Source organism: Euprymna scolopes, chromosome 14 (assembly GCF_053919585.1).
Source record: "Euprymna scolopes isolate OS-2025 chromosome 14, ASM5391958v1, whole genome shotgun sequence".
Lineage (NCBI taxonomy): Eukaryota > Metazoa > Mollusca > Cephalopoda > Sepiida > Sepiolidae > Euprymna > Euprymna scolopes.
The window spans coordinates 132,434,490-132,461,854 of record NC_136495.1 but is presented as its reverse complement, the minus strand read 5'-3'; the positions used below and the strand labels follow the sequence as shown (position 1 = coordinate 132,461,854).

The window sequence follows — 27,365 nt, the reverse complement described above, 5'->3', positions numbered from 1 at the left end:
ACAAATTCTAATAGCAATAGGAGTGTTCTATCATGTCTGAAAGTAGCACAATACTTAACAAGCGAAATCGGAGATGCGTCGTTGACTATCTCATGCTCTTTGCGATCCAAGTTATAATAACAGGACCATTGCCAACACCTTCCAAGTCGGCTTGAAAGTCAACAGCAAAGTGTAACTGGATGTGCTAAAGAGTATAGTGATCCCCTGGTGTAATCAGGTGGCTGAGCCGACCCAAGATGTGGCCCCTGAATTCGATGCCGGCCCACATGTTCAAAGAGACCAAGACCTAGAATCGGGAGTGCTACGAATTTGCTACTTTTTCTCACTGCCCTCACCTCCCCCAACCTGAACCCACTTGACTACTTCGTTTGATCATACGTCGAGAGCATCGCCAACTGGAACTACCACAACACTAATACTAGCCTTATCGCCGCCATCAAGCGAGTATTCGCTGAGCTCCCGTCGGCGCTTGTAAAAAAGGCTAGCTCTCAGTTTCTGACCCGTATCGAAGCACCGATTTGGGCTAAAGGCGGCTACATTGAATGGATGTCAACACTACTACATAATCAAGATACCTGGATTTATTTTTTCAACAAAATTTTAAAATAAAACTCTTGTGTTGTTTTCTGTAGGCCGACAACATTATCGTTCTATCCTGTATTATTTCAGATACACCGAATACTCTAACTTTTGACGATTTTCTTGAAAGTGGACAATATGTTGGATTCATGAAAACATAAAACGAAAAATTAAAAGGGAAATAGTTCAGATACATTAAAGCGGAAATAACTCTCATAGCCTTAATAAATTTTTTATGGCAACTGGTTTTAAATGGTAATTGTTGTCGGTAATAATAATAATATAATAGTATAAACTAAATTAAAATAATTAAAATAAATCAACTTTAATGGATATTTGTAAATACAAGATTTACAATAATTCTATTATAATAAACAATTAATATCAGAAATTAATAGACTCTCCATGTAATATGCAAATCAGGTTATTTCTTAAATGTGGATTTCCTTTGCATATATATATATATATATATATATATATATATATATATATATATATATATATGTGTGTGTGTGTGTGTGTGTGTGTGTTTGTGTGTTTGTGTGTGTTTTTTTATTTGGTTTTGTTAGCGATATTTTCTCGAATGCAAGTATTTATACGAAAGTGCATTTTTACCTAAATGCTTGTTGGGAATAATTTTCCCGTTGACCAATCTGGTGCCCACTTTTAATGGGGAGCGGCATATATATTATTTTTAAAATATAATTATCCACTGACACGTGTTTCGTCGTCCACGACTCATCAGAGTGGCTGAATCTAGCGAGATTCGAAATCGGCACCTCGTGATAAGAAGCCTAAACCTCTACCATTTAAGTGATACATTTAGTAGTCCGGCGAGGTTAGCACCGTGGTAGAGGTTTAGGCTTCTTATCACGAGATGCCGATTTCGAATCTCGCTAGATTTAGCCACTCTGATGAGTCGTGGACGACGAAACACGTGTCAGTGGATAATTATATTTTAAAAATAATATATATGCCGCTCCCCATTAAAAGGGGGCACCAGATTGGTCAACGGGAAAATTATTCCCAACAAGCATTTATATATATATATATATATATATATATATATATATATAGAGAGAGAGAGAGAGAGAGAGAGAGAGACTGTACTACTTTAGTATTAAAAATAATTGGTGAAACAATAAACCTTTTGTACATATTAATCAAATTGTGAGCAAACAGGAATACGAGTTTATTATGATAAATGACAAATAAAAACTTGGCATGCTGTATGGTAGTACTCATGTTTATACCTATGGTATATCTACTGAACAATTTTGATCAAAATTCATCCCGTACTTTATATATATATATCGTCTACAGCGAACCCACAGACGGACGTTCACTTTATTTTATTTGTATAAACGAAAGTAAACATGAATATTAAACAGAGAAGTTATGAATGAAAAAAAAGGAAACGTTTTAAAATAACCCAGCTGCGTATGAAAGACCATTTATTTCGTTGAAGTAATGTTTTTATTTTTCTTATTTTGTTTTTGCAAGATGGCCCTCCCATGACCGTCAGTCTTGTTTTGACGAAGCATCCTGTTGGTTTTGCTGTTTCTTGTCGGTATTTGCCTTACCGTAACAGGTGTTCGCCCCATCTGTTACCTCCAGGATGACATGCGCCTAAAGAGATGGGATGAAAGGGAAAAAGATAGAGAAAAAAAGAGACAGAGAAGGGAGCAATCTTTGAAGGCGATTTATTGTTAGAGTTTGTGAGAAAGACGGATTGAAAGCGCATGTGTATGCAACGCAACGAGATGGGCTTTAAAATAAGTTCAACCCCCCCCCACCTTCTGTTCTGTTAAAAGTACCTGGGTGAAGCAGAAATAATTTTGCAAGTGAGTTGAGGGAATTCAAAAGACAATGTGGAATACAAAGCGCGATGAATATAGAAAGATAGAGCAGTAAAAAGATTAAAATAACACATGCGTTCCAAAGAAAAATATATATAAACTAGCTTGGGTGCACGGCGTTGCCCGGGTGTTTGGAGGTGTGTGTTGAGCAAAAAAAAAATGTGGTGGTAGCAGGCAGGCAGGCTTAAACCCATACAACGAAGGAGAAAAAGAATGTAAAACAAAAAAAAAACGTGATGCACTAGCTGTTGCGCCTATCGCCAAACCGGAAGTGACGCAGGTTTAAATTAAGGCTAGACAACTTAAAATAGGCGACGACTTTCGAAAATATCGGCGAAAAAGTGACCCCTCTCCGGAGAAGAGTGCCCAGTGGAGGTTGAATAAATTAATGTTTTTAGCCAATTTTTCGATATTTGTCGTCCGAATGGTCCTGCTTCAAAACGATACAAATCTGGTGAAAATCTGTTGCCTCTGTCGAAAATTTAAGGCAGACATACAAACATACATACATACACATATTTTAACAGGCAGGTGAGGTTTACATTATATATGATAAAAAGTTCTTGGCTCTCGGGCCAGGATCAAAGTGTAGCGTCTGTTTTGATGCTTCACTTCATTTTTTTTAGTTTCGGTTAGTGAAGAAGAAAGGCTTTCGTGGCTGATACATTTTTTATTTTCGTTGCTAAACAGAGTGCCCTTTTTGGGGAGCTGTTTTGCCCCACATTAAATACCGACCAATATGTGTAACTCTGTCCCTGTGAGAAAGCAAGCAAACAAAACAATAAAAAGGAAAGAAGAAAGAAATGATACGAAGATGGTTCCAAAAGAAGGCCTCCTATTTTTCAATCAAAAACTAAAAGGTTAAAGAGCTCTGAGACGAAAACGAGCGACCCATTGTGCTCTAGAATGTTTGTTTCTTGGAATAACAATGTTTTTGCAAACATATGCACACCGACACACACACACACACGCACACACACACACACACACACATATATACATATATATATATATATATATATTGGCAGCAAGTCATTATTCAAGCCCGTCTGATTGAACACGACAGAGATTTTTTTTTTTTCGATTTTTCTGGAATCTTTTCCGTTTACCGAGTTGTCTATTATTTAATTTATGTTGTAATGGAAAAAGAAAACGATAACAACGACAATCGCTCCTGATGACAATCGGATGCACCGATAGAAAGCCCTTGAGAAGAATATGGCGAAGCAACAGCGTTTGGGCGCCATTTTATACCAACGTCAGGTGAAATAAAAAAGACCGCTCAGCGAATGGGAAAGATATCCAGAAAAATCGGAAAAAGAATAACTCTGTCGTGTTCAATCAGACATGTTTGAATATATATATATATATATATATATATATATATATATATATATATATATATATATATATATATGTCAGGTCATGTTATGTGCTACTGGTACCATGTAACCCAATACTACCTGCCTCATGGTCGGGTCACCAGCGACTAAACTGGTTCCCCCACCAGACTTGTTTGGTGAGAGGGCGGCTAGTCTCCCTGAAGGATTAAAAACAAGACCTTTCAAAGGGCGAATGAACCTTTTTTCGGGGTCAACGGCCAACTAGCACCGTGTGTGTTTGTGTGTATGTTTGTGTGTGCTGGGGTGGAGAGGGCTCCCGTAAGCCGTGGTGAAGGCAACCTTTCTAAGATAAGCAATTCTCTGATTTAAAAACCATAAAGCGGGAGACCAGTACCCGCATTAAGCTGGTCTGCAGTTTAACTTGTTGCTGGCTATCTTGCTCTTGCTTGTTGCTGGATCTCAACATTTTGTAACCGAGATAGAGACTTAGCTGTCTTACAAAGCTAAGACTCTGTAACATCATCTGTGTATAGATACTCTCTCAGGCATTTGTCTATAAAAATGGTCCTGTGGCGATGGAAGTTATTTTTGGGCTCATGGACTTTAATTGTCTGAGGGAGTGGCACTCATCTGACAAGACGTTGCAATCAATCATCATATATATTTTGTGTGTGTGTGTGCAAAAACATATTGTTAATCGTTTTTCTATTTGTCACTTGTACATTTCTCTAAAAATTATGTCTCTTTTATTTGCAGTGTTTATGAGAACGTATGCAACAGCCTTGAGAAATACCAAATCTTTGGTTGCCCGAAAGGATTGACGGATAAAAACATTCGCTGTCACTGCCCATTTTTGGCGGGAGATTTTCAGATCGACAAAGTTCCCTTGAATATCCCCAAATTGAATGGACTGGCCGGAGCATTCATCAACGTAAGCATCCCCCCCCCATTCAGTAAACTGTGGTACATGTTGAAAGCACACACACTAACATGTTAAAAAATTATGTTTACTGTATGTTTTTTGTTTTGTTTTTGTTTTTTTGTGAGGGGATCATCGTTTATAAAACCCGGAGGCAACTTTATAATTAGGGTCGCAAAGTGCTAGGCAGATGGTGAAATAAAATTACCAATAATTGCTAGGTTATTTAAGAGGATGGCTCGAGAGGGACTTACGTGGTGCCTTTAATAAGTTTCCAGACTTCTTTGTACAGGCATTTAAAATTGTCGTAAGCTTTTGAAAATTCAATGTGGCATTGCTATACATCTTATGAGATGACTGGCCAATTTTTATTATTTCAGGTTCAAATGCACAACTACAGAAGGAATTGGAATACATTCAACTAAAGCATGATTGTCACAGCTGATGAATTTCAGAAACGGACGCGAGGACACTTTAGAAGAAAGATATGCAATAAAATTTTGTTGCTTCAGACTGATTTTGAATCATCTTGTATGAAGCAAACATAAGTTTTTGAGTGACATAGGTGGTTTAAGGAAGGCATGGAGTCTGTGGGAGATGGTCAGAGGTGTAGGAGGAGTAAGGATGTCACAAGACCAGAATTGATTGGTCAAATAAAGAATTTAATGGATAAGGACCATCGCGTGTTTATAGAGACAATAAGGGCACGGTAGTGCCGGAACTGTACACACAATGCTTCGCGAGGATCTGAAGATGCAAAATATTTGCGTCGAAGTTTTTCCCAAGAGTGCTTAGATAAGATCAGAAAGAAAGACGTTGACATGACCAAGATGGGCATCAAGACAGTTCCTCACCCTCCCTATACTCCAGACCTTGCTCCCTGTGACTTTTGGTTATTTCCTATGCTCAAGGAAAACATTAAAAGCTGTCTTTATGAGACAATTGAAAAGATTAAAGAGGCTCTGGTGAGGGTCATATACATGCTCACACAAGAATCCTTCCATGTGACCTTCCAAAAGTTGGTGAAACGGTACAACAAGTGCATTGCAGCCAGAGGAGATTACTTCGAAGGAGGACTAGAGTTTCATATGTGTACTATCAATAAAAATATCTATTAAAAAAAAAACTCTGGAAACTTATTGAATGGCACCTCGTATTTACATTAAATATGAAAACGACAATGATACAGCCAGCCTGGAATCAACCGCGCGTTTTCACAAACGGCCAGTTCTAGGAAAGAAACTCTACTCATGGAATTTTGTTAGGTTTTAGCACAGATAGCGTTAACGAATGTTATTGGTGGTTGTTGTAGGTCGACGGGTATTTTTCGAACGTTTTGCAGGGGAAGTATAGATTGGAGTTTAGTCGAAACACCTAAAATAAAAGTATGGCTAGCACAGACGTAATTTTACAGAAAATATTTTATTTTGCGTGAAGCAGAAATAAAAAACGAATAATACTTTTCGAGTTTCTAATTAACCTAAATGATATCATATGAACCTTTTTAGCTAAGAAGTCACCGATTTTAAAGTTCACTTTTGAATAAAGGTAAAATAAGAGTCAGGTGGCCAGTGAGACGGCAACGTGATAATTTGTGATGGTGGAAATTCGGTATTGAATAATTATTTAAGAGGACGACTTAACAATATACTATCATGTTATAGTCAGCTGGGAAGCGGTTCTGGGGTATTGTTTTCTAAAATCAGATAGTTCAAGAAAAAGAAACTTTGCCCACAGAATTTCCGTTTAGGTTTAGCCACAGAGAGAGAGATAGTATGAGAAATTGTTTTACAATGGTTGTTACTGGATGATTTTTTGTTGCAGATGTTTTACAAAATGACGGATAGATTGAAGCTCAGCCGAGCGTCTGCCGTAGAAATACGGATATAGCGAAGATGGGCTCGAAAAGTTTTCTTTGTGCGAAAAAGGCAACAAGGAGAAGAAAAAAACATCGCTCACTAGATTTCGATCCTGGTTTTGTACCGGTAAATGCACGAAAGGATTATGGGATTGTTTATGATGCTTTCAGTTCTTATTGATCACTTGTCATCAATTTAAATGGTTAGAAAAAAGTATTTTCAAACTGAATTGTCGCAAATTTACGAAGCCCGAAATATATTCCCGATTTAATGAGATAGAATAACAACTATTTAAAAGACACTCTCCGTAGAATTTTTTCTGAAATAATTGAGTATATGATACTGTTGAATACATATCTCTATCTTTACTATTATATAAAAAGTAAACGTTGTCTCTATGTCTGTGTATCTGTTTGTCAGTGTGTCTGTAAGTTCGCTCCTTATGTATTCGGAAACGGGGGTTGGGCGACTTTTATGAAATTTCACACGAAGGTAAATTATGTGTCCTGCAGTGTGCTTAGAGAAGTTTCGTGTGGGTATGCCTTCAATAAGTTTCAATAATCGAAAGAAGTAAGAGATTATTTTGATCAAAGTTAACACCTTACACAGCCTAACATCTAAAATCAACAACTGATATGACACGAACGCTTCCGAAATGAATGTTTCTGTTTAAAGAACAATTTTACAATAATATTTGCCATTTTCATTTAAATTACATTTAATCAATTATCATCGCACAAGCAAACATATAAAACCAACAGTGGGCTCTTTCATGTGACAAGGGCGCGTTCAATATTAATGTTTCTGTTTCGATCGATGTCTCCGTTCAATCTTGAAAAACAAAGGATACTCCCTGTAGGGGTAGTTGCGCGTGTAATTGTGTGGCAAAGGTCGCCACACAATTACACCTTCCCTGAATTGGCATTGCTTGAGTCCAGTAGCAAGGAAAAATCCAAGACGACTGGAAACAATGCCGAGATAAGCGGAGAGCACATACAGAATCTGGAAGTTCTAAATGGTCACCCATCTGGTACTGGCCAGGTTCATCGTTGCATACCTTCGGTGATCTGAGGGGAACCGGTATGTCAACGTGATCATGCCGTATATTTTTATGTTTCTGTTTAGAGCACAATTAAAGCATTTTTTCCATTTTGAACTATAATGCAAGCCATTATATATAAAATAATTTTATAGACTCAACAGTAGGTTCTCTACAGTGCAATGTACACGACCATATATTGACGTTAGTAATTTCGAGAGGTATGTGAAGCTTCCTGCAGGTGCATTACGATATGTACCAAATTAGAGCAGACAATCAATCGATTTGATTGAAAAATAGGCTTTTCATCGATTTTGATGACGTTAAAAATGTGAAAGTATGAAACATTAATTGATCATCATTCACTCCAGTTCAACGTCGGGTCACTCTGCTAGTGGATCTGTTAAAATATCGTACAAATGTCTCTAAATAATTTAGTGTATGATGACACCAATTCTAATTTCTATTATGCAGCAATACTTTCTCTTATTTACAAAGGGTATAATATATAGGTTTTTCCTTTTCATCTTCCTCATTACCGATTTCGTTCATTTTCACACTTATCGAAAATAAACACACACACACACACACACACACACACACACACACACATATATATATATGTATATATATATATATATATATATATATATATATATATATATATATATATATATATATATATATATATATATACATCATTCAAACACGGTAGTATTTGTATGTATGGTTAAGTGGCAGTTTAATCATCAATACCTGCTTTAAATCTTCACCGCTCACTCATTTTCAGGCAAAATTTCAAACAATTATTTGAGTTTATAGATCACCTTCTCAGCTATATTGTGAACAAGAAGATTTCAATGTTCGTTCAGTAAAACAAAAGTTATGATTAATTTGCTGGTATTCAAAATAAATTTTTAAAATGTCAGGAAGCGAGTGACGTTTTTTTTTTTTGTAGAAAGGTACTCAGTTGAGGGTGACGGAATTTATGTTTTTAGCCAATTTTTCGATATTTGTCGTCCGAAAGATCGATCTTCAAAACGATATCCATCTCGTAAAATTCTGTCGCCTCTGTCAAAGGTTTTAGGCAGACATACAAACATACATATATACATACATACATTTAAACAGACAGGTGCGGCTTATATTATAGAAGATAGCTTCATGCCGTGTCTGAACCCGTATGATTGAGGCAGATTGATTGATTCCGTGTCTGGGAACAACTACATTAAATTGATGTCATAATAAAGTTACCTTAATTGATTTCTTCAATGAAAGTTTTAAAATAAAGCTGTAGTCTTGCTGTCTTTAGAGCGACAACTTTATTGTTCCACGCTGTATAGTACAGAAGAATTTGGATGCGTATATTATGTTATCAAAGTAATCGTTTTTATACAAGTTTAATAGATAATTCGATTTATATAAGCCGTTACTTTTAAAGATTTGCTGAAAAAATAACAATGGTTTTTTTTTTTGTTTTATTTGTAGGGCAATTATAAACTGCAGATGCGAATCTTAGGTGACCAACGAGAAGAACTTGGCTGCCTTGAGATGAAATTCTCCGTGAGGAAAAGACACAAAGGATGGTTCTTTAAAATATGAAATGAGCCCTCCGCAGCAAAAAGAAAGCGAAAAAGAAAAGGAAGGAAGAGGAAGAAGAAACGCGACAAGAAAAAGAAACGAAAGACGAAAAAAGTTATCACCTAACTTCTTCCTGAACATTTACTGAGATATATATAACCTGATAAAAACGCAGGCCAAGTGCTTCTTCTGATCTAGATCGCAGTTGCTGCGGGGCTATCATTATCCGCTTCCGGTTTGGGAATATCCGGAAAGTGGGCTTACAGAGACAGTACAAAACTATTTCGCCGATGACTTACAATAATGATACATTGTATTTTTATTTGAAAAAAAAATGAACAGAGTGTATACACGAAACGTGACTGTATTAATGTACATATCTTAAATCTGTATGAAGAATAATATTGTCCAATGTATAACAGATATATTAATCGGATATATATATATATATATATATATATATATATAGTTATATATAAAGTTATATATATACATATATATACATATATATATATTTATATATATATACATATATATATATTTATGTACATGCATATATATATATATGCATAGGCACACATATATATAAGCTATACCAGTACTAACCTATAAAAATGTAACATTGTATAATATATATGTATATTGCTAATGTAATATATATTAAGGATTCATAATATAAATATTATATATGTATTATTATAACATATTGTAACTATTTATACATACAAACATCGCACAAAATTTGTATATAGCAAAAGTACTTTATGATATATTCAGCTAACAGGAGCACGCGCACAATTATATTCCTATATTCCTTCATACACAGAAATAAAATAACAAATATATGTGTGTGTAAGTGTAAATATACAAGGTGTAGTGTTCCATTTGTATGGCTTGTGCTTTTTACGGTATATTGGCCGATTGTGTTATTTAATACCGTAGTACTGTATCTATTGCAAACGATTAATAGAAAATGATGCCGTTGTAATAGGTAAGAAAAAAAGGGAAGTGTACGGTAGATGCATATAATTAATCATTTATTTACAGCATGGATATAATATATATATATATATATATATATATATATGCACAGATATATATATATATATATATATATATATATATATAGTTAAGGTTTTCTCTTTTCATCCTTATGTAGTTAAATTCTTTTTTTTAAACTGAAGACTTTTGCGAAATGGGCTTATGCAAAAGCTAAGTCTATTTCTATTTAACAATTTTAGTAAAGGCTTCTTTTTTTCCATCCTCATATAAATGAATTATCTTTGATCATTATAAACATTTTAGAAGTCAGATTATGTAGGTGCTAAGTCTGCGATAGGTTAAAGTTAATATATTTTTCCATCCGGGAATTTAAACTGCATTTTTTATTTTTATTTTTGCATTTTTTTTATTCAAAGCTTCTTTAGACTATATATATATATATATATATATATATATATATATATATATATATATATATATATATATATATATATGAAATGATGTGTTAATTTTGATTAATACGAATGTTTACAATTATATATGTGTATATCTAAGTATATTATAGGCTACTTTAGGCTAAATTCCTTTACACAAAGTCAACGGTGATGAAAATAGAATAGCAATATAAAGCTCTCGCTGAAGCATATCTCCACATATGTAGCCAAGCTGTTTGGATATATACAAATATAAGCTAAAATATACATCTGCTTGTTTTCAAACAATATTATATGAACATTGATGTTAATTACGTACCTGCATAAATATTCAGTTCATAGTATGGAGATTGAAACTTAACATGACATATTAACAGTGATGAAAATGAGATACTGCTATAATGAACAAGAGCACATTGTCGTTCTTATTCACAAAACTATAATTGGCTGGTTAAACCATGATTACCTACTGATAACATAACGTCGAAAGGTACGCCGAAAGACTCACTATTAAAGATATACTCGCTCTGATCACGGACACACGTTCAGTATGGCGACATACTAGATTCTTATTCAATACAGTAACTGAGATAACTTAGCTACTTCAAACAAATATATCCCTGTCGGAGACATATCAGATGCATATAATCGAAAGAGGTATGCACATATGTAGCCAAATTGCACGTATAAATAAAAAATATATAATGAAAATATAGTTCAAGTGTTTAATTTTTAAACGCGATTACATAAACGCAGTAATGTTTCATGGGATAAACTCATATCAACAACATATGAACTAGGTTTAATACATGTGTGTATGTGTTTGTTTGTGTAGTATTTTTTATTACAACGTTCCTGATTAAACAAAGTCGACAATGTTTTATTTATTGGAACTACCGTTCAATTTTCCGGTGTCTTATTTTTTTAATCAGGTTTAAAGCTTTTACTGTCAAACCAAGGCTCCATTAAAACCTGTTATTTTAATGAATGGAAATAAAATATCAAACGCTCTTATTAGATTAGAATATGGGACAACTAATAAAAGTCAATGCTTCGCCATTGAACGAGTTTAATATACCAAAACATACGAAGACGGGTCCTGCAGTAATTGAAATCATTCTTTTAAAAATCTAGAGTAAAAATTCCAAGACTGATGTAAAAGACATCGAAATTCCTGGAAATTAAAGATGTTAATACACAAACGTTGTCTATTTCGACTTTTTACTTGTACACACGCACATACATATATATGTAGGTGTGTACGTGTTGGATTTTTTTCTGAATAAATGATGAGATCTAATTATTTCGATATCCAAAAAACGACACAACTCATACAACCCATGAAAGTCTTAGACCGGAATATGTAGATCCGAGTTTTGCCCTCGTTGGGCTCTTAGGTAGAATATATACGTACTCAGGATAAGAAATGAAAATGGCACAGGTATCGAATACGAAAGAGTGATGAGCCAAAATGTGGGTGAACGTCGAATGTAGAACATCTCGCCTGCGGCTTTCATAGCATATGTTAGATGCGCTATTGTTTGATTATGAAAACACACACACACACACACACACACACACACACACACACACACATATATATATATATATATATATATATATATATATATATATATGCAGGTTTGTAATATAAGTCGTACTCATTTATGAAGAAGGGTAATTTTGTTCGAAATATTATACGATAAGTAAGTCCATCAAGTCACACTGGCACAACTAAGAATAAAGTGCAATGTTAACAGTATAAAAATGCACGTGTTTTTTTTTATTTAAAGAAAATGAATTTGTATAACCCGTTTCATAGTTAAGTTGCTATTTGTTTCCGTTTCTGCCCATCTCCTACACCACTACATATTTTTTTAATTACCTCTACTATAGATAATTTATATATGTATATATATATATATAATTATATATACATATGATTATATATACATATATATATGAGTATATATACATATATATATATATGATTATATATACATATATATATGTAATTATATATACATATATATATGTGATTATATATACATATATATATATGATTATATATACATATATATGATTATATATACATATATGTATGATTATATATACATATACATATATGATTATATATACATATATATATATATATATATGATTATATATATTATTTTTAAAATATAATTTTTATAATATCATTTTTAAAATATAATTGATGATATGATTATATATATATATATGATTATATATACATGTATATATGATTACATATACATATATATGATTATGTATGCATAAATATATATGATTATATATACATAAATATATATGATTATATATATATTCATACATTATTCAGTGTAATCTTAATTCCAAGAGACAGCCTCATCAGACCAAAAAAAGGAAAGTTATTGAAACCAATAATAAATAAATATTAATATATAAGGTTTCAATAACGTCGCCTTTTTGGTCTGATGATGTGATCTCTTTTAATTGATATTCCACTGAAACATGTACGCACATATGTAACCAATAATGTTTGTATAATAAACAGACTATATACCAGCTCTCTCATCCATTCAGCTCGCTTTAATAATTATGCTGGTTTTATTGGATTTACATCTAGGAAACCAATCTACACAATCATTATATACACACACACGCAGACTCTCTCTCTCTCTGTAATATATATATACATATATAAATATGAATACATATGTGTGTGTGTGTGTGTGTGTGTGTGTGTGTGTGTGTGTGTGTGTGTGTGTGTGTGTGGAAGTTTTTTTAAAACCTTTACAACTATTAAGAAAATGATTAGGTCCTTTTTTGTAACATTATTTTGTCAGTTAGTCAATCAATCTTCCGTATCGTTGAATAGTTTTACTTACACAAACTAACAGTATTACCAATGTTCTTAAAAGGATCATAAGTTGTTTACAATTAAACACTGTTTCGAGGAATTAACACCAATTTTAATTTAATATCAAATCGAAATACGTATTGTATACGTTTGAAAGCCGAATTACAACATTGTAATTCGGCTTTCAAACATATTTCATACATATTTCAATTTCAAGTTCAATTAACGCTTTTAACACAGAAAACACTACTCTTAATTTTAATTTCAATTATACACACTCACACACACACACACACACACACATATATATATATATATATATATATATATATATATATATATATTCAGAACAACATGGTACCTTAAGACCCAGATGAAAAAATACATGTTAAAGAACGCCAGTGAATGGTTTGTAATTTTAATTCAAACTCAAGAAAGCTCAGTATGTTTTCATGTGTGCGTCCACTCGTTCAGCTTCAAATCTAATGTACTATGTTGATTAGGACTTTTGTAATATTATAATAAACATTGTGCTTTTATTATTAAAAAAAGAGCCCTCTAGTTGACTACTACTATGATAAATGAAACTAATGATTGTAAATGTGTTTGTATAACTGATGAATTCCTTCATATTTTATACATAAAATACTTTCTGATGGAAAACATAAAGCCTGTACTTTATAGATGTTATATTTTCAATGTTAATATTTCGAGCGATACACCGTTCTTTATCTAAAATATACTTTTCATAATTATTTGATCAACGTGGAGCTTTTATGAAGAATATAGACACATATGTTAGTCTGTATGTGTACAGCTGTGTGCCTCAGTCATTAATTGTTTATGTTCTATGCATAAAGAGAGGATACTGTAATTCCCTTCTTAGAAGATGCAATAGTTTATTAGAGACCAGCGAGCGTACGGTGCGTTGCCCGGATGTTTGGAGGTGTTAAAGAAAAAAAATGTATTAGTCGGGAGGAAGGCCCGAACCCGTGACGAACCCGACGACCGTAAAGAAAGCGAAAGAAAACATAAAATTTTACCGATACGCTACGAAGCCATAGAAAGTGAAGAGCGTTCATATTTAGCGATCTCAATCAAAAATTTGACTTGCTAAGTGAATACGCAGGTGCAGAAATGAAGGTTGGCTGAAGGCCAGTTCAGCTTTCCGCTTATTCATTTATTTGTTTCCTCACGATGTTAGGGAAACCAAGCTCCTCCGAAAAAGGGGGAACTCTCAAATGAATAAGAATTGTCAGATATGACGGGATTTCCCCACATTGATCAAAGTCAATTACGTTCAAGACGTCCCGGCACGAAAGGTCGCTGACTGCTTTGCTTTGATGAGTTTTGTTTTTATACGAAAAAGACGAGCAAACACGCAGAAGGACGGAATAGCCTGACTTTCTCAAAAGTCGATGTAAAAAAAAATGTAGATACGACGTCCGTTCGCAAATCGTAGATATTATGATCTGGGTAGTATATAAAAAGTTGTAAAAAATAGTAATTCTCTCGAGACCACCCCCACCCCCGAAAAATGCCTTTGTTGACATACAAAAACGCGCGCGGCCGTTTTGCCATATATATATATATATATATATATATATATATTCTGTTGACTGTAATTTATTTTCTTTTAATCTGCAACTAGTTTGGAATCTTTGATATGGGAGGTCTCCTTCACAAAATTAGCATACCTCATTAATTTTCCACTTTCCTGTGACGCAGCCACTGATATTTATTTTATTTTTTATTTTTTTTATTTTTTAGTTGGCAAGTCACCACCTATCAAGGTCCGAATACCACTCTACAATAAAGGTTTAATGTTAAGTAGCTAGTGACATAATATACTTATTTATGGTGGAACTTGGAGAGTTAATTTCATCACTACTTAATTTATTAACGAAAAAGTTTTAGTTTACTGAACATTGCACGAAGCGATATGTATTACTGCCAAAATAGAACACCTATTGAAAATGTTCTATTTTTATCCAGTGTCTTTATACCATTTTCAAATCTATTATAGTTTAAGTAAACAAACTGTGTTTTTTTATGAACTGGCCTTAGTCGATTACATAGTCAATATTGACATCCATTGTATCACTCGTGTGCCGCTATACAGCGAAATAAAATGTCGTCTCTTTACTAATTAGAAACTATGTAAAAGCGAATTTATTAAGAAGTTTTGTCATAATTCGTGTTTTTATGATTTCTTCTTAATGTTTTTTTATTTTCTCACTAACAAATGTTTGCGGAGATTAAACTTCATAAACGGACGAGATTCCATAAATTTACCTCCTTTGTTTTATTTTAATTTTTTTTATTTTTGTTCAACCTACAAAAATATGACTTATTACCTTGAAACAAATTTTATCATCCGGTAAATGTGGACGGTACTTATAGAAATAGATAAAGATATTTCAGAGATAACTTTTTTCAAATAACTTGTATACCGCCAGGAAATATACAGATCAAATATTATTATATTTTGAGTGTTACTCTGCATGTAAATAATAAATAAATTGCAATAACCACAACCAAATATGACGTAGTCTTTTTTTCTTTATATGATATGTATATTTTTTTTCTTTATATGATATGTATATTTTTTTTCTTTATATGATATGCATATTTTTTTTCTTTATATGATATGTATATTTTTTTTCAGGTTGGTATAATTAATGCAATAATAACGTTTTCCAAGAAACTAGAAAAATAAGCAGAGGTACATTCACGTTTAATTCAGACGAGGTTTTGACTATGAATATTAACATTTAACATTCTTCGTAATTTAGTAATTTTGGGCTTAAAATATCTACAGCCTTTGCACCACGAACACACCAACACGAGCGGCAACACCTCTACATACAAACAGAGAGAGAGAGAGAGAGAGAGAGAGAGAGAGGGGGGAGAGAGATAGTATTTACTTATATATATATATATATATATATATATATATATATATATATATATATATATATATATATATATATATATACAGTGGACACCCGACATACGATATTAATTCGTCCTGGATGAAGCTCGTATCTCGAATTAAACTGACGCCATTAGGAAGACGTATTGAAACACGACACACTCAACCACCTAGCGGTTGCATCTGTAAACTCGTAACTTTTCGCTTGTATGTAGGGGAGGATTTTTGCACTGAAGCCATCTCGTATGTCGAATTTCTCGTAACTCGGGTAGCTCGTATGTTTGGGGTCTACTGTGTGTGTGTGTGTGTGTGTGTGTGTGTGTGTGTGTGTAGGTGTGTGTGTGTGTGTGTGTGTGTGTCTGTGTGTGTCTGTGTGTGTCTGTGTGTGTGTCTGTGTGTGTCTGTGTGTCTGTGTGTCTGTGTGTGTCTGTGTGTGCGTGCGTTAATATAGTATTTTGAATGACGATGGGTTTTTTAACAAGTGCTTGTTAAAGACAACATCGTAATTTAAAATTCTATAGAATAATAGTTGCTACAGGAACAGTAGCAGAAACTCGCAATGAAGCGAACAATCAACAGAAGATATTTTTTATTTATTTATTCATTTATTTGTTTTTTTGAAGAAACAGCTTACCTTTCACAAAAGTATATAATCAAGAGTATCAGATGTTTTAACTTGTAGGGTATTTGATTCCGGTCTCCAGATTATGTCGGGTAGTTAGGTGAAAATACGCACCATTTCGAAGCCTACCTCTCTCTGTAGACTTGTATTTAATAAAGTGCAGCGGGTTTTTTGTTTTTGTCTTTCTTTGTATGGTAATCCATTCCGGTATACAGAGAATTTCTGGTCGTCAGGAGAGAATAAGCACCGTTTCGGGAGCTATCTCTCTACGGTTCTTTGTTTAGGAGTTCATAGAGACAGTATATATATATATATATATATATATATATATATATATATATATATATATATATATATATATATATATATATATATATATATAGTGCGAGTTAAAAGTGTTTGCAAAATTATAATATAAATAAACCACGGTTCACAAGTAACGATTTCATTATTGTTAGATGTATACAAAACTTTATTGATCAAATACTGAATAAAAACATCAATTTAAATTTTCAAAGAATATACTATGGGCTACTCTGCAGATTATGCAAATTAGGAAAAAATACGGTGGCCTAAACGAGTTTGCAAAGTTTTATACAATGTGCTATTATGCTAATTTTACCATCTCTCAGTAAATTCTAAAAAGAAAACATTTAATTCTTTGATAGTAATTGTCTGTATTTTTGAAATTAGGTGTTTTCATTTATTGAGATTGTCGGACTGACTTCCTCATCTTGGTTGTTATAGTCACAACGTTTCGACCGATTTGCCCTCATCAGGTGTTTTATATCGAACTGGGGAACCGTTTGTTAGGAGTCTCGAACCCAACCCTTTATTATTATTATGGGGGTACCGTGTTCAGACTTCAGCTAGGCTCTGGGACATAGTTGCTGATTCTCTGTTTTGAATGTTACTTTTCACTGCCTTCGTTCAGGATTGAACTCAGCACCATTGGGTAACTGTAAACTTTGATGCAACGGCCATATGTCACTATGACAATTCTTAGTTGTTTTTTGTTAATGTTAAACCTACGTTGTTATCCAAGGTTTTCTCTCTCTATCAGAGGTGTCCGAATTGCATTCAGCTCTACGCTTGGTTTACTCAGTTTAATTCTTTCTTAAATTTTATCCAAAACTTAGTTTCGAGAAAAAATATATGGTTGTAAGCATTTAACTCTTTATCCAGTCTTCAAAACTTTAATCAGCAGAAGACATTAAAGTCGTCACTTCTTCAGGTGAAATTTGAAACGATGCTTCTTTAATCCTCTTTCAAAGATTTTTCTTACTATTGACTTGGTGTCTATTCTCGTAAACCTTTTCGTTTAATCCATCCATCAATCCATCCATCGCGGCCGTAGCCGATATTGAACTCACTACACGAGTTTGTAGTGTAATTCACATCTTGTCGGTAGCTGAATACTTGATGTGTCGTCAGGGCTATCAATGGTAGTTTTTATCGTAACGCCATCACTAGAAAAGAGAGAAGGATAGACCGCGCCAGTTTCTCAAACCGGTATTTCACCTCGCGGTACATGCAGCGCCTCGCCTTTCTTAATGGTCACCCATCTGGTACTAGCCAGGCTCAACGTTGCTTAACTTCGGTGATCTGGCGAGAACCGGTTTCCTTTAATAATTATTGTATAATTCTCTCCCACTGCAAGAACTTAGACACCAGGATCGGAATGTGGGATTGAAAAGCTGCGCAGCCCCGTCGGCATTCCTCGGTAAGGGCGCCTCAGGCGATTAGCAGTAATCCAAACCCTTCTCAAAGAGAGAAGGTAAAGCCTGGGAGAGAGGATCTCCTAGAACGACACAGAACTAAACTCCCTTCACAAAAAACCAACAGGATTCTGAAAACCATCTTTTATAAACCCAGAATCGTGGGTTGGTGTGTTATCTTGGACAATGAGACTGTTTTTTATCTGTGAATTTAACTAAAGCAAAATATTCTTACCCAAGAACGAGTAATAGTTTACAGAATTCATTTAAACGCCATCAGGAATCATTACAAAGAACAGCGATTTCACTGCAAAAGATTCCGGTGAGATCATTATCTATCGATGTTTGATACCGTAAACTACGGCTGGCGCTTTTTAAAATCCATCCCGTGGTTGAATCGTCAGGACAGTCTAGCGTCGTTCAATGTGACCACAAGAAAGTTGTAAACATCCTAAGTGAACATGAATTTGATGGAACGAACATGATTTGAACATGGAACACCCAAATCGTCAGTCCGTTTCATTAACAACTAGACCACCATCATTTCTGAAAAGTTTAACGAAAAGAAATAATACAAATTGACAAACGTAAACATGCCGGTGCTTGTTTTCACCTTTCTCGCATGGGATATGCGTTTCTAACCCCCAACGTTATTAATCCTTACCAACCCTAACCCTAACCAGAAAACGATACCCCTTCACATGTCAATATATTGATGTATTAATGTGAAAATCCGCCAAGTCATCTTCCAGAAATTACCTCATTTATTATACAATTATACGATTATAGTGTCGGCGGTAGCTGTGGGCAGAGAAGAAACACAATAATGGCGAATTTTATGGTGAAGCAAGGGTTGCCTAATCACTAACGAAGACAATGTATTTATGTATATTTTTAAGAGAGGAGGGTAGAATATGGAGTCAGTCGCAGAAATGGCTGAAGCAGTTTTCAATCTAAAAATTACTTTATTTCATATATATATTTTTAAGAGATGGGGAAATATTCAGTAAGTCCCGGAAAAAGCTGAAGCAGTTTACGATCTCAAAATTACTTTAATTTATATATATATATATATATATATATATATATATATATATATATATATATATATATATATATATATATATTAAAGGAAGATGAAATATGGAGTCAATCAATCCCGGAAATCGTTGAAGCAGTTTACGATCTGAAAATTATTTTATTCATATACATTTTTAAGAGAAGGGGTGGGAATATGGAGTCAGTCCCGGAAATAAGTAGAGGCAGTTTACGATCTCATAACTGCTATCTAATTGACTTCTTATCTCGAACTGCTTGCCTTTGAAATTATTTTCCTGCTTTCTGATTCCATGATTGTACCAACATGTAAAAAATTTTAAAAAATTAAATTAAATGTAAAGCAAACAAACATCTTGCTACACAACTCTTTTTATATCCATTATAAATGTGGCTCCTAATCATAGTAACCCCTTACGTTTTAGTGGCAATAAGCCTTGATTGGGGTGAAGGAAAGTTAATAAAACATATATGTGTGTGTGTGTGTGTGTGTGTGTGTGTGTGTGTGTGTGTGTGTGTGTGTGTGTGTGTGTGTGTGTGTGTGTGTGTGTGTGTGTTGACAGTAGAGCTTAGTTTCCTAGAAGTACATCCAATGAAGCAACGTGTGTCTACCAAAAAGTGCGCAATGAGTAAACAGAAAAATTAAATTTATTTATACAAACATTGATGGCTACACATGTGCATACATGTTTCTGTAATCACCCGTGCTGACCTCAGTTTTCGAGGATGATTCTTGGCCTGAAGACGTAATTCTCCCCAGCACGGGGGATTAGAGAAACACGTATGCACATATGTAGCCATCAATATAAATTATATATATATATATATATATATATATATATATATATATATATATATATATATATATATATATATATATATATATATATACGGTAAGGTGACTTATTGCTCTTCAGAAAACTATTTTATTTAATTTCTTTAGCGGAGCGGTTGATATACATTTTGTTCCATACCACTCTTCTTGGGAGGTCGAAAAGATACGTTATCCGCTGCCATGTTTTGTTCTGCTTCGACTCATCCCCAACCTACCTGTCTCCACACCAATGAAGTACGTCTGGAGTGGGGACATAATCCAGCACCTCGAACCCCGGTCTTCCACTGGGCGCCTACCTTCCCATTCACCCTCTCATTCTCATGAGCATCTGGAGTCAACGAGAGACAGAGACTCGCCTGGCACGGCGTGCGTCCGTCTTGGGAGCTTCATTCGCTGAGAACCAAAAAGTGCCTTGCGATTTGCAATCATGGGTGTGTTAACAAAATTGAGTGTTGTGATATTCACTTTTTTTTTCTTTTTTTATTGTTTGCTTATTTTGTGATGGGGTACTTGTTGTTTTTACAAATAAAACGCGATATAAGTTGAGTTTATTTATTTTTCTTAATGTATTTTCAATCTATCTAGTTAATTCGCTTTGTTTATTATCGCAACAGTAAAGACGAATTCACGTTATATTTGCTTTTAATTAGTGTGACAATTTTCTATCAGTTAGTCATTTTTAATCACCATTAACTTTTACATTAAACTTCTTTTCATTCTCTTTTTTTTTTTTTTTTGCTCCCCCGACAAAAGGAGGGTGGACCTGTAAATTCACCCTTGTCCGTTCGTCTATTCGACTGTCCGCACTTTTCTCAATAACTACCCTGTGAAATTTTTTTTTGAAATTTTGCACAAACAGTAAACATGATATATGAGTAAAAAACCAACAGAACGGATTTTCCGGGAAAACTTCGGTTGCCCCCCCCCCGGTGTCATTCGCTTTAAAACGGATAAAATTGACACTTTTGTGCTTATTAAAAAAAAATGATACTTTGGAGCTTTCTGAAAAGTTGTAACTAATTTCTATTTAATTTTTTTTGTTTATACTTGGCGATAACTCTTGGGTGTATCCCAAGGGCTCTTTTAGGGCTAATAAAAACGCTCCATTTATGGGACTATTATACCATATTTGTCCAAAATCTTCTGTGTATGTCTATTTAGCAGTTTTGCATAGTGCTGAACTCAAATTTAAATATGTTAAGGCCTTGGAGGCTAAATGGAGGGGCGCAAATGATGGACTTAGTCATTTCTTTCTTTTTTTTTTGCATTGTGCAAAACTCAAATTTAAATATGTTAAGGCCTAAAATTGCACCGTTTGTTCATTTTCAACAGGATTTGACGTCCTGTTTATTTATCGCCATTTTGAGTTCCATTACGCCATTCAAAATTGCGCAATGTATACATATTACAAGGTATTTACAGCTTCTCTTCAAATGTCTGGATTTTTAATCATGTCAAAACACACTTTATCTCCTTTGATGGATTGATTATTGTATTTCTTCAGATGAGTTAATTGCTAAATATATTCACTGATTGATATGATAATTAAGTGATTGATTTTGTGCTACGAAACAGATTATAAATGTCATCTGAATTAAAGGAATAGATTGTAAGATGGTTAACTTTACGAACTTGGAATATAGACTTTTGTCATTCATCTATTTTATATATATAATATATTTTTTGTATATATCTATCTATCTCTATCTCTCTTTCTCCCTCCCTCTCTCCCTCTCTCCCTCTCTCTCTCTCTCTCTCTCTCTCTCTGTATATATATATATATATATATATATGTATATATATATATATATATATATATATATATATATATATATATATATATATATATATACTAGCTAAAGTACCCGTCGTTGACTGGGTTCAAAAACAGCCTACAGAAAATGGACTCTGATTTATGAAAGTATGATAGGTTATGAAAAAGAAGGGTTGTAAAGAGATAGCTTCGAATTTGGGGTATCAAAACCAAAGCAAAATATGATGAAAATAAAAATAAAATAGATAAACACCATAATTTATTATACCATACCTGTTCACACTGAAATACTTATCACAGTATTCTGTGAATCTATATTAAAAACCCTTGTTAAACTTTGTGACATATTTATAACAACTCAAGCAAAAGTTACGTTTAAACCAGGACCAAACTCAAAGAAAACCAGCCAGCCTCCTCCGTTGAGGCTTGCATTTACGAATATCCGCGGTCTTAGAACTGACTTAGATGATGTTGAATCATTTCTTCTTGGAAACACCCAGGATATCTTAGCATTAAGTGAAACTAACCTTCACTCCTCCATTCCCTCTAACCACTTTAATATGCCTGGTTACCTCCCACTCTGCTCTAAGGCCTCGGACAGACATATGCATGAGCTTGGAGTCTATATTGTAACACCCTCCCCCTGACTAGAGAAATAAAACTAGAATCAGACGACCAGGCCTTTATGTGCTTCAGACTAAATATGCAACATAATATTAGCTACTTGTATTTTCTCTACCACTCTCCCTCAACCCAGGACTCTACCCGAATAAACAAAGTCTCTGACAGCATAGATATAGCACTCTACCTTTATACTAGTGCGCAAGTACATGTATTTGGTGACTTCAATGTCCACCACAGTAACTGGCTAGGATTCTCTAATTACACAGACGTAGCTGGTAGCACAACACATAGCTTCTCTATATCCCATTCCCTATCTCAAACGGTTACATTTCCGACACGTTTCCTAGACCAGCAAGATCAATATGCCTCACTTCTAGATCTCTTTCTGACAACGGTTCCCGATGATTGTACAACAAATGCCCACACCCCACTCGGGAATGCTGATCATGCTGTGATAATGGTAGAAATCACCCTAAATTCTCGCCCTAAAACTGAAGACCCACTGATCAAAACAACGAGGTATTACAAAAAGGCTGACTGGGAAGCCATCAGGAATCTCATCAGAAATGCCCCATGGCAAAATATATTTTCTCTTCCAGTGGAACAGTGTGCAAATGAGACCACTGAATGGTTCAAAACTGCAATTGAAGCACATGTTCCCGCACGGAAATTCTATAGCAAGCCCCACTCTCCCCAATGGTTTACTTCTGCTTGTCCATTTGTCAAAGGCAGCATGCATTCCGCAGATTCAACCGAAATAAGTCTAGCTCAAATAAACAGAAGTATATAGAAGCTAGAAATAATTGTAAGAGAGTGATAGCGACAGCTAAGACAGATTACTCTGAAAGCACCAGGAAACGCATTGAAGCACAGAAATAAGGAAACCGTGATTTTTGGAAATTTTTCGCCTAAATATTTGAGTCCTTAGTTAATCAAGCCCTAGTCCAGCACCTAACAGCTGCTAAACTCCTGACTGACAAACAATATGGATTCAGGCAAGCCCGTTCAACAGCCGATATCTTAACTGTAGTCTCTGAACGTATATACCGTTCACTGCACAAATCAGGGGAGGGTAGAGCAGTAGCCCTTGATATATCTAAGGCTTTTGACGGGGTATATATATTTTAATGGTGAATGCTCTGACGAACTGCAAACACGTGTACCTCCCCGGCGTAACTACCCCCGACAAACCCGACAAGCCACTAAGTCTCACCTCTTTACAGTAGAGATCCCTAGGTGCAAGAAAGCCTTTTACTCCAATATTTTCTTCCCCAGAACTGCAGGTCTTTGGAACTCCCTTCCGGAATTCTGCTTTCCAAACTGTACTGATATGCAGAAGTTCTAAGTGTAATGTGAACAAACATCTTTTTACTCATCTCCCTTCATAATGTCCCTGCAAATTATGTCCCTGATAGTAGCCGCCTGCTTCAAAGTGGCACTGTGCCTTGTTTGGGGTGAAAATTGAATTAAAAAAAAACAAAAACACAAAAAACAAGTGTTATGAAAACAGGACGATAAGTTTCCGTCTAGTAAACTTTATTATTCAATTAAGAATTCGACTACTTGTCTACTCGACAAGCGGAAATGCATAGCTTTTATAGTCTTGGATTATCAAGGGAGATAATCCATATTCACAACAAGTCTTTTTTTTTTCAGAACGTTGAAACAAGATGGAGAAAAAAAATTCACACAAATTTTTATTTCAATTTAAGCTAGGTCAAAAGATTACTGAAACAGCTCACAATATAAACAAAGCTTTTGATTCAAAATATTTCAACATGCAGATTTTTTTTTTCAAATTCAATTTAACATTATATATAAATTCTTAATACTGCAATATCTTAAGTTATAAATTTATTATATTTCTAACTAGAATATATTGTCTTTTTCTTTTCCAGTTTTAACAACCCATCCTTTTACTTTTCCAAGTGTAATCTTAACCATATTAATTTTCAGGCACACATTTTTCTATGTGATCCATGATTTTTTTCAAGCTTTGCTTGGAAATAATATTTTCTTTTTTTTTTAACAATCCATAAGAATTATTATAAACTTTTTAAATCAACGAAATAAAAATAAATAAATAAAAGACGTGATTAAGTAAACACACTGAAAGATGGGACAAAAAAGAGAGAAACAGAATTAAGGGCGACGTCGTACGCGAAATATTATCACACACATATTATCACATTATTATGCATCACTTTTGTTACCTCTCTCTATATATATAACCCAAATAAGATGGCATGCTAGCTACATTCCCGCTATGATTTATGAAGGTGTCGACGTTGCTATAGTAACCAACAACCAATCAGAAAAAAACGTCTCTACAACGACAATGTTGAAAAATTTACTACGATAACCAACAGCCAATCAGAAGAAATCGTCTCTTACATTACTTATTAATTCTGATGACTTTGAACACCAGTAATTTTATCATAACTTTTGTTGTAATGAACGAAAGTTGAAAATTTTTTATTTTATAATATAGCTGAGAAAGTGACCTATAAACTTTTAAAATTATTTGAAATTTGGTCACAAAATGAGTGAGCGGTGAAGCTTTTAAACGGTTCTAAATGAGTAAAACTAACACTTCACCATATATTGGGACATTATTGTATTCTAATGATTATATATATATATATATATATATATATATATATATATATATATATATATACTTCATTTATTCACATAAATTTAATATACGAAAGTATAGATTTATGCGTAAACTTTAAGTATTTACTTCAAAAGTGCTCAATACGTAGGTAGAGCTTGTTAGTAATTTATAAAATATATATGGCGATTAAGCTACACTGAATATTCTGCGTTTTATCCAGCTATAGTATTCGTCAGCCTGACGAATCCTATAGCTGGATGAAACGCAGAATATTCAGTGTAGCTTAATCGCCATATATATTTTATAAATTACTATATATATATATATATATATATATATATATATATATATATATATATATATACTGATGGGAGGATTCCAATATTTTTTCCGTTCCCGATACAATTAAGGATTCCGTGCTAAATTCCCTATTCCAATTCTTTATTTAACTATAATATTGTTACAATCCCCGATTTTTTGTAAAAACGCATGTTTACTATACAGATATTGTCCTAAACGTCAAAATACAATTGTGGAGGACGATCTATCAATTTTAGCTTTACTGGTATTTTAAAATCAATAAATATTTATTTTTCATTATTATTATTACAAGTAATGGAAGAGTTTCGTTTAAACAAAATCAAAGAAAACAAAACAATTAAAAGATTCGTTTTGGCATCGGAAAATAGGTATCAAATTTTCCGATTCCGATACCGAATCCGATACTCGCAAATCTTCTAATTTTTTCCAATTCCGATTAACCGTCCCAATATATATATATATATATATATATATATATATATATATATATATATATATATATGTGTGTGTGTGTGTGTGTGTAATGATTTTCCACAGCCGAACCAATGTTGCAGCCCACAAGAGCCAAGAAAGTTAACAAACCGGCTCTTGGATATTGTCGGCTGCGACATTGGTTCGGCTGTGGAAAATCATTATATATATATATATATATATATATATATATATATATATATATATATATATATATATATTCTCTCCCACTTTCTAAATATATATATATATATATATATATATATATATATATACATACATACTATTATCATTATTAATTAATTATTAAATACCTACAGACACTAGTGTTTCATCCTTTCGGGAATCATCAGTGCAGGTTTTCACGATTACAGGGTGGAATGATAAAATTGTCGTCCTATAAAAAACGACAGGGTTTCATTTTCGTTTGATGAAAACTGTTTTTTTTGTTGTTTTTTATTTATTTTTTTATTTTTTCAGACTAATCTACTAGTTGGTCAGTTGTGTACAAATCCCAAGAGCGATAAGAGCTTTGAAAGTGACACAATGTTAAACAGACGAAATAGAAGGAGAACTCATGCTCTCTACCGATCCAAATTATGACAACAGAACTATTAGCAGAACCCTCAAAATGCAAACGCAGGCATTTCAACACTTAAGGGCACAGCTCAATGAAGTTATGGTCTTTGATTTAGTTTCTAGTGAGGACCACATCATGCCACCTCACATCGTCGAAGTCGGTTTGAAAGTCCACATCAAAATTTACCTGGATGTGCTGAAGAGTGTGCTGATAACCTGTTGCAATCAGGTTGTCGCTAGCAGACACTGGGTGTGGTAACAGACTTGGCGCTGGCCCACAAGTCTAAAGGAATTAGAGTTGGCTTCAAGAAGAATGCTACGATTTTGTACCC

The 27,365-nt window shown here is 33.8% G+C and overlaps 1 protein-coding gene across 1 annotated transcript in view; it reads left to right on the top strand.

Moving 5' to 3' along the window:
• The window catches only part of LOC145293374 (ganglioside GM2 activator-like), a 97,580-nt gene extending 86,989 nt beyond the window's left edge, over positions 1 to 10,591 (top strand). Inside the window, exons 3-4 of the mRNA XM_080140010.1 lie at positions 4,538 to 4,712; positions 9,087 to 10,591. Coding sequence (XP_079996136.1) covers positions 4,538 to 4,712; positions 9,087 to 9,200 — 289 coding nt within the window. The 3' untranslated portion in view covers positions 9,201 to 10,591. The remainder of the gene's footprint in view (positions 1 to 4,537; positions 4,713 to 9,086) is intronic.
• The last annotated feature ends 16,774 nt before the right edge of the window (positions 10,592 to 27,365 follow it).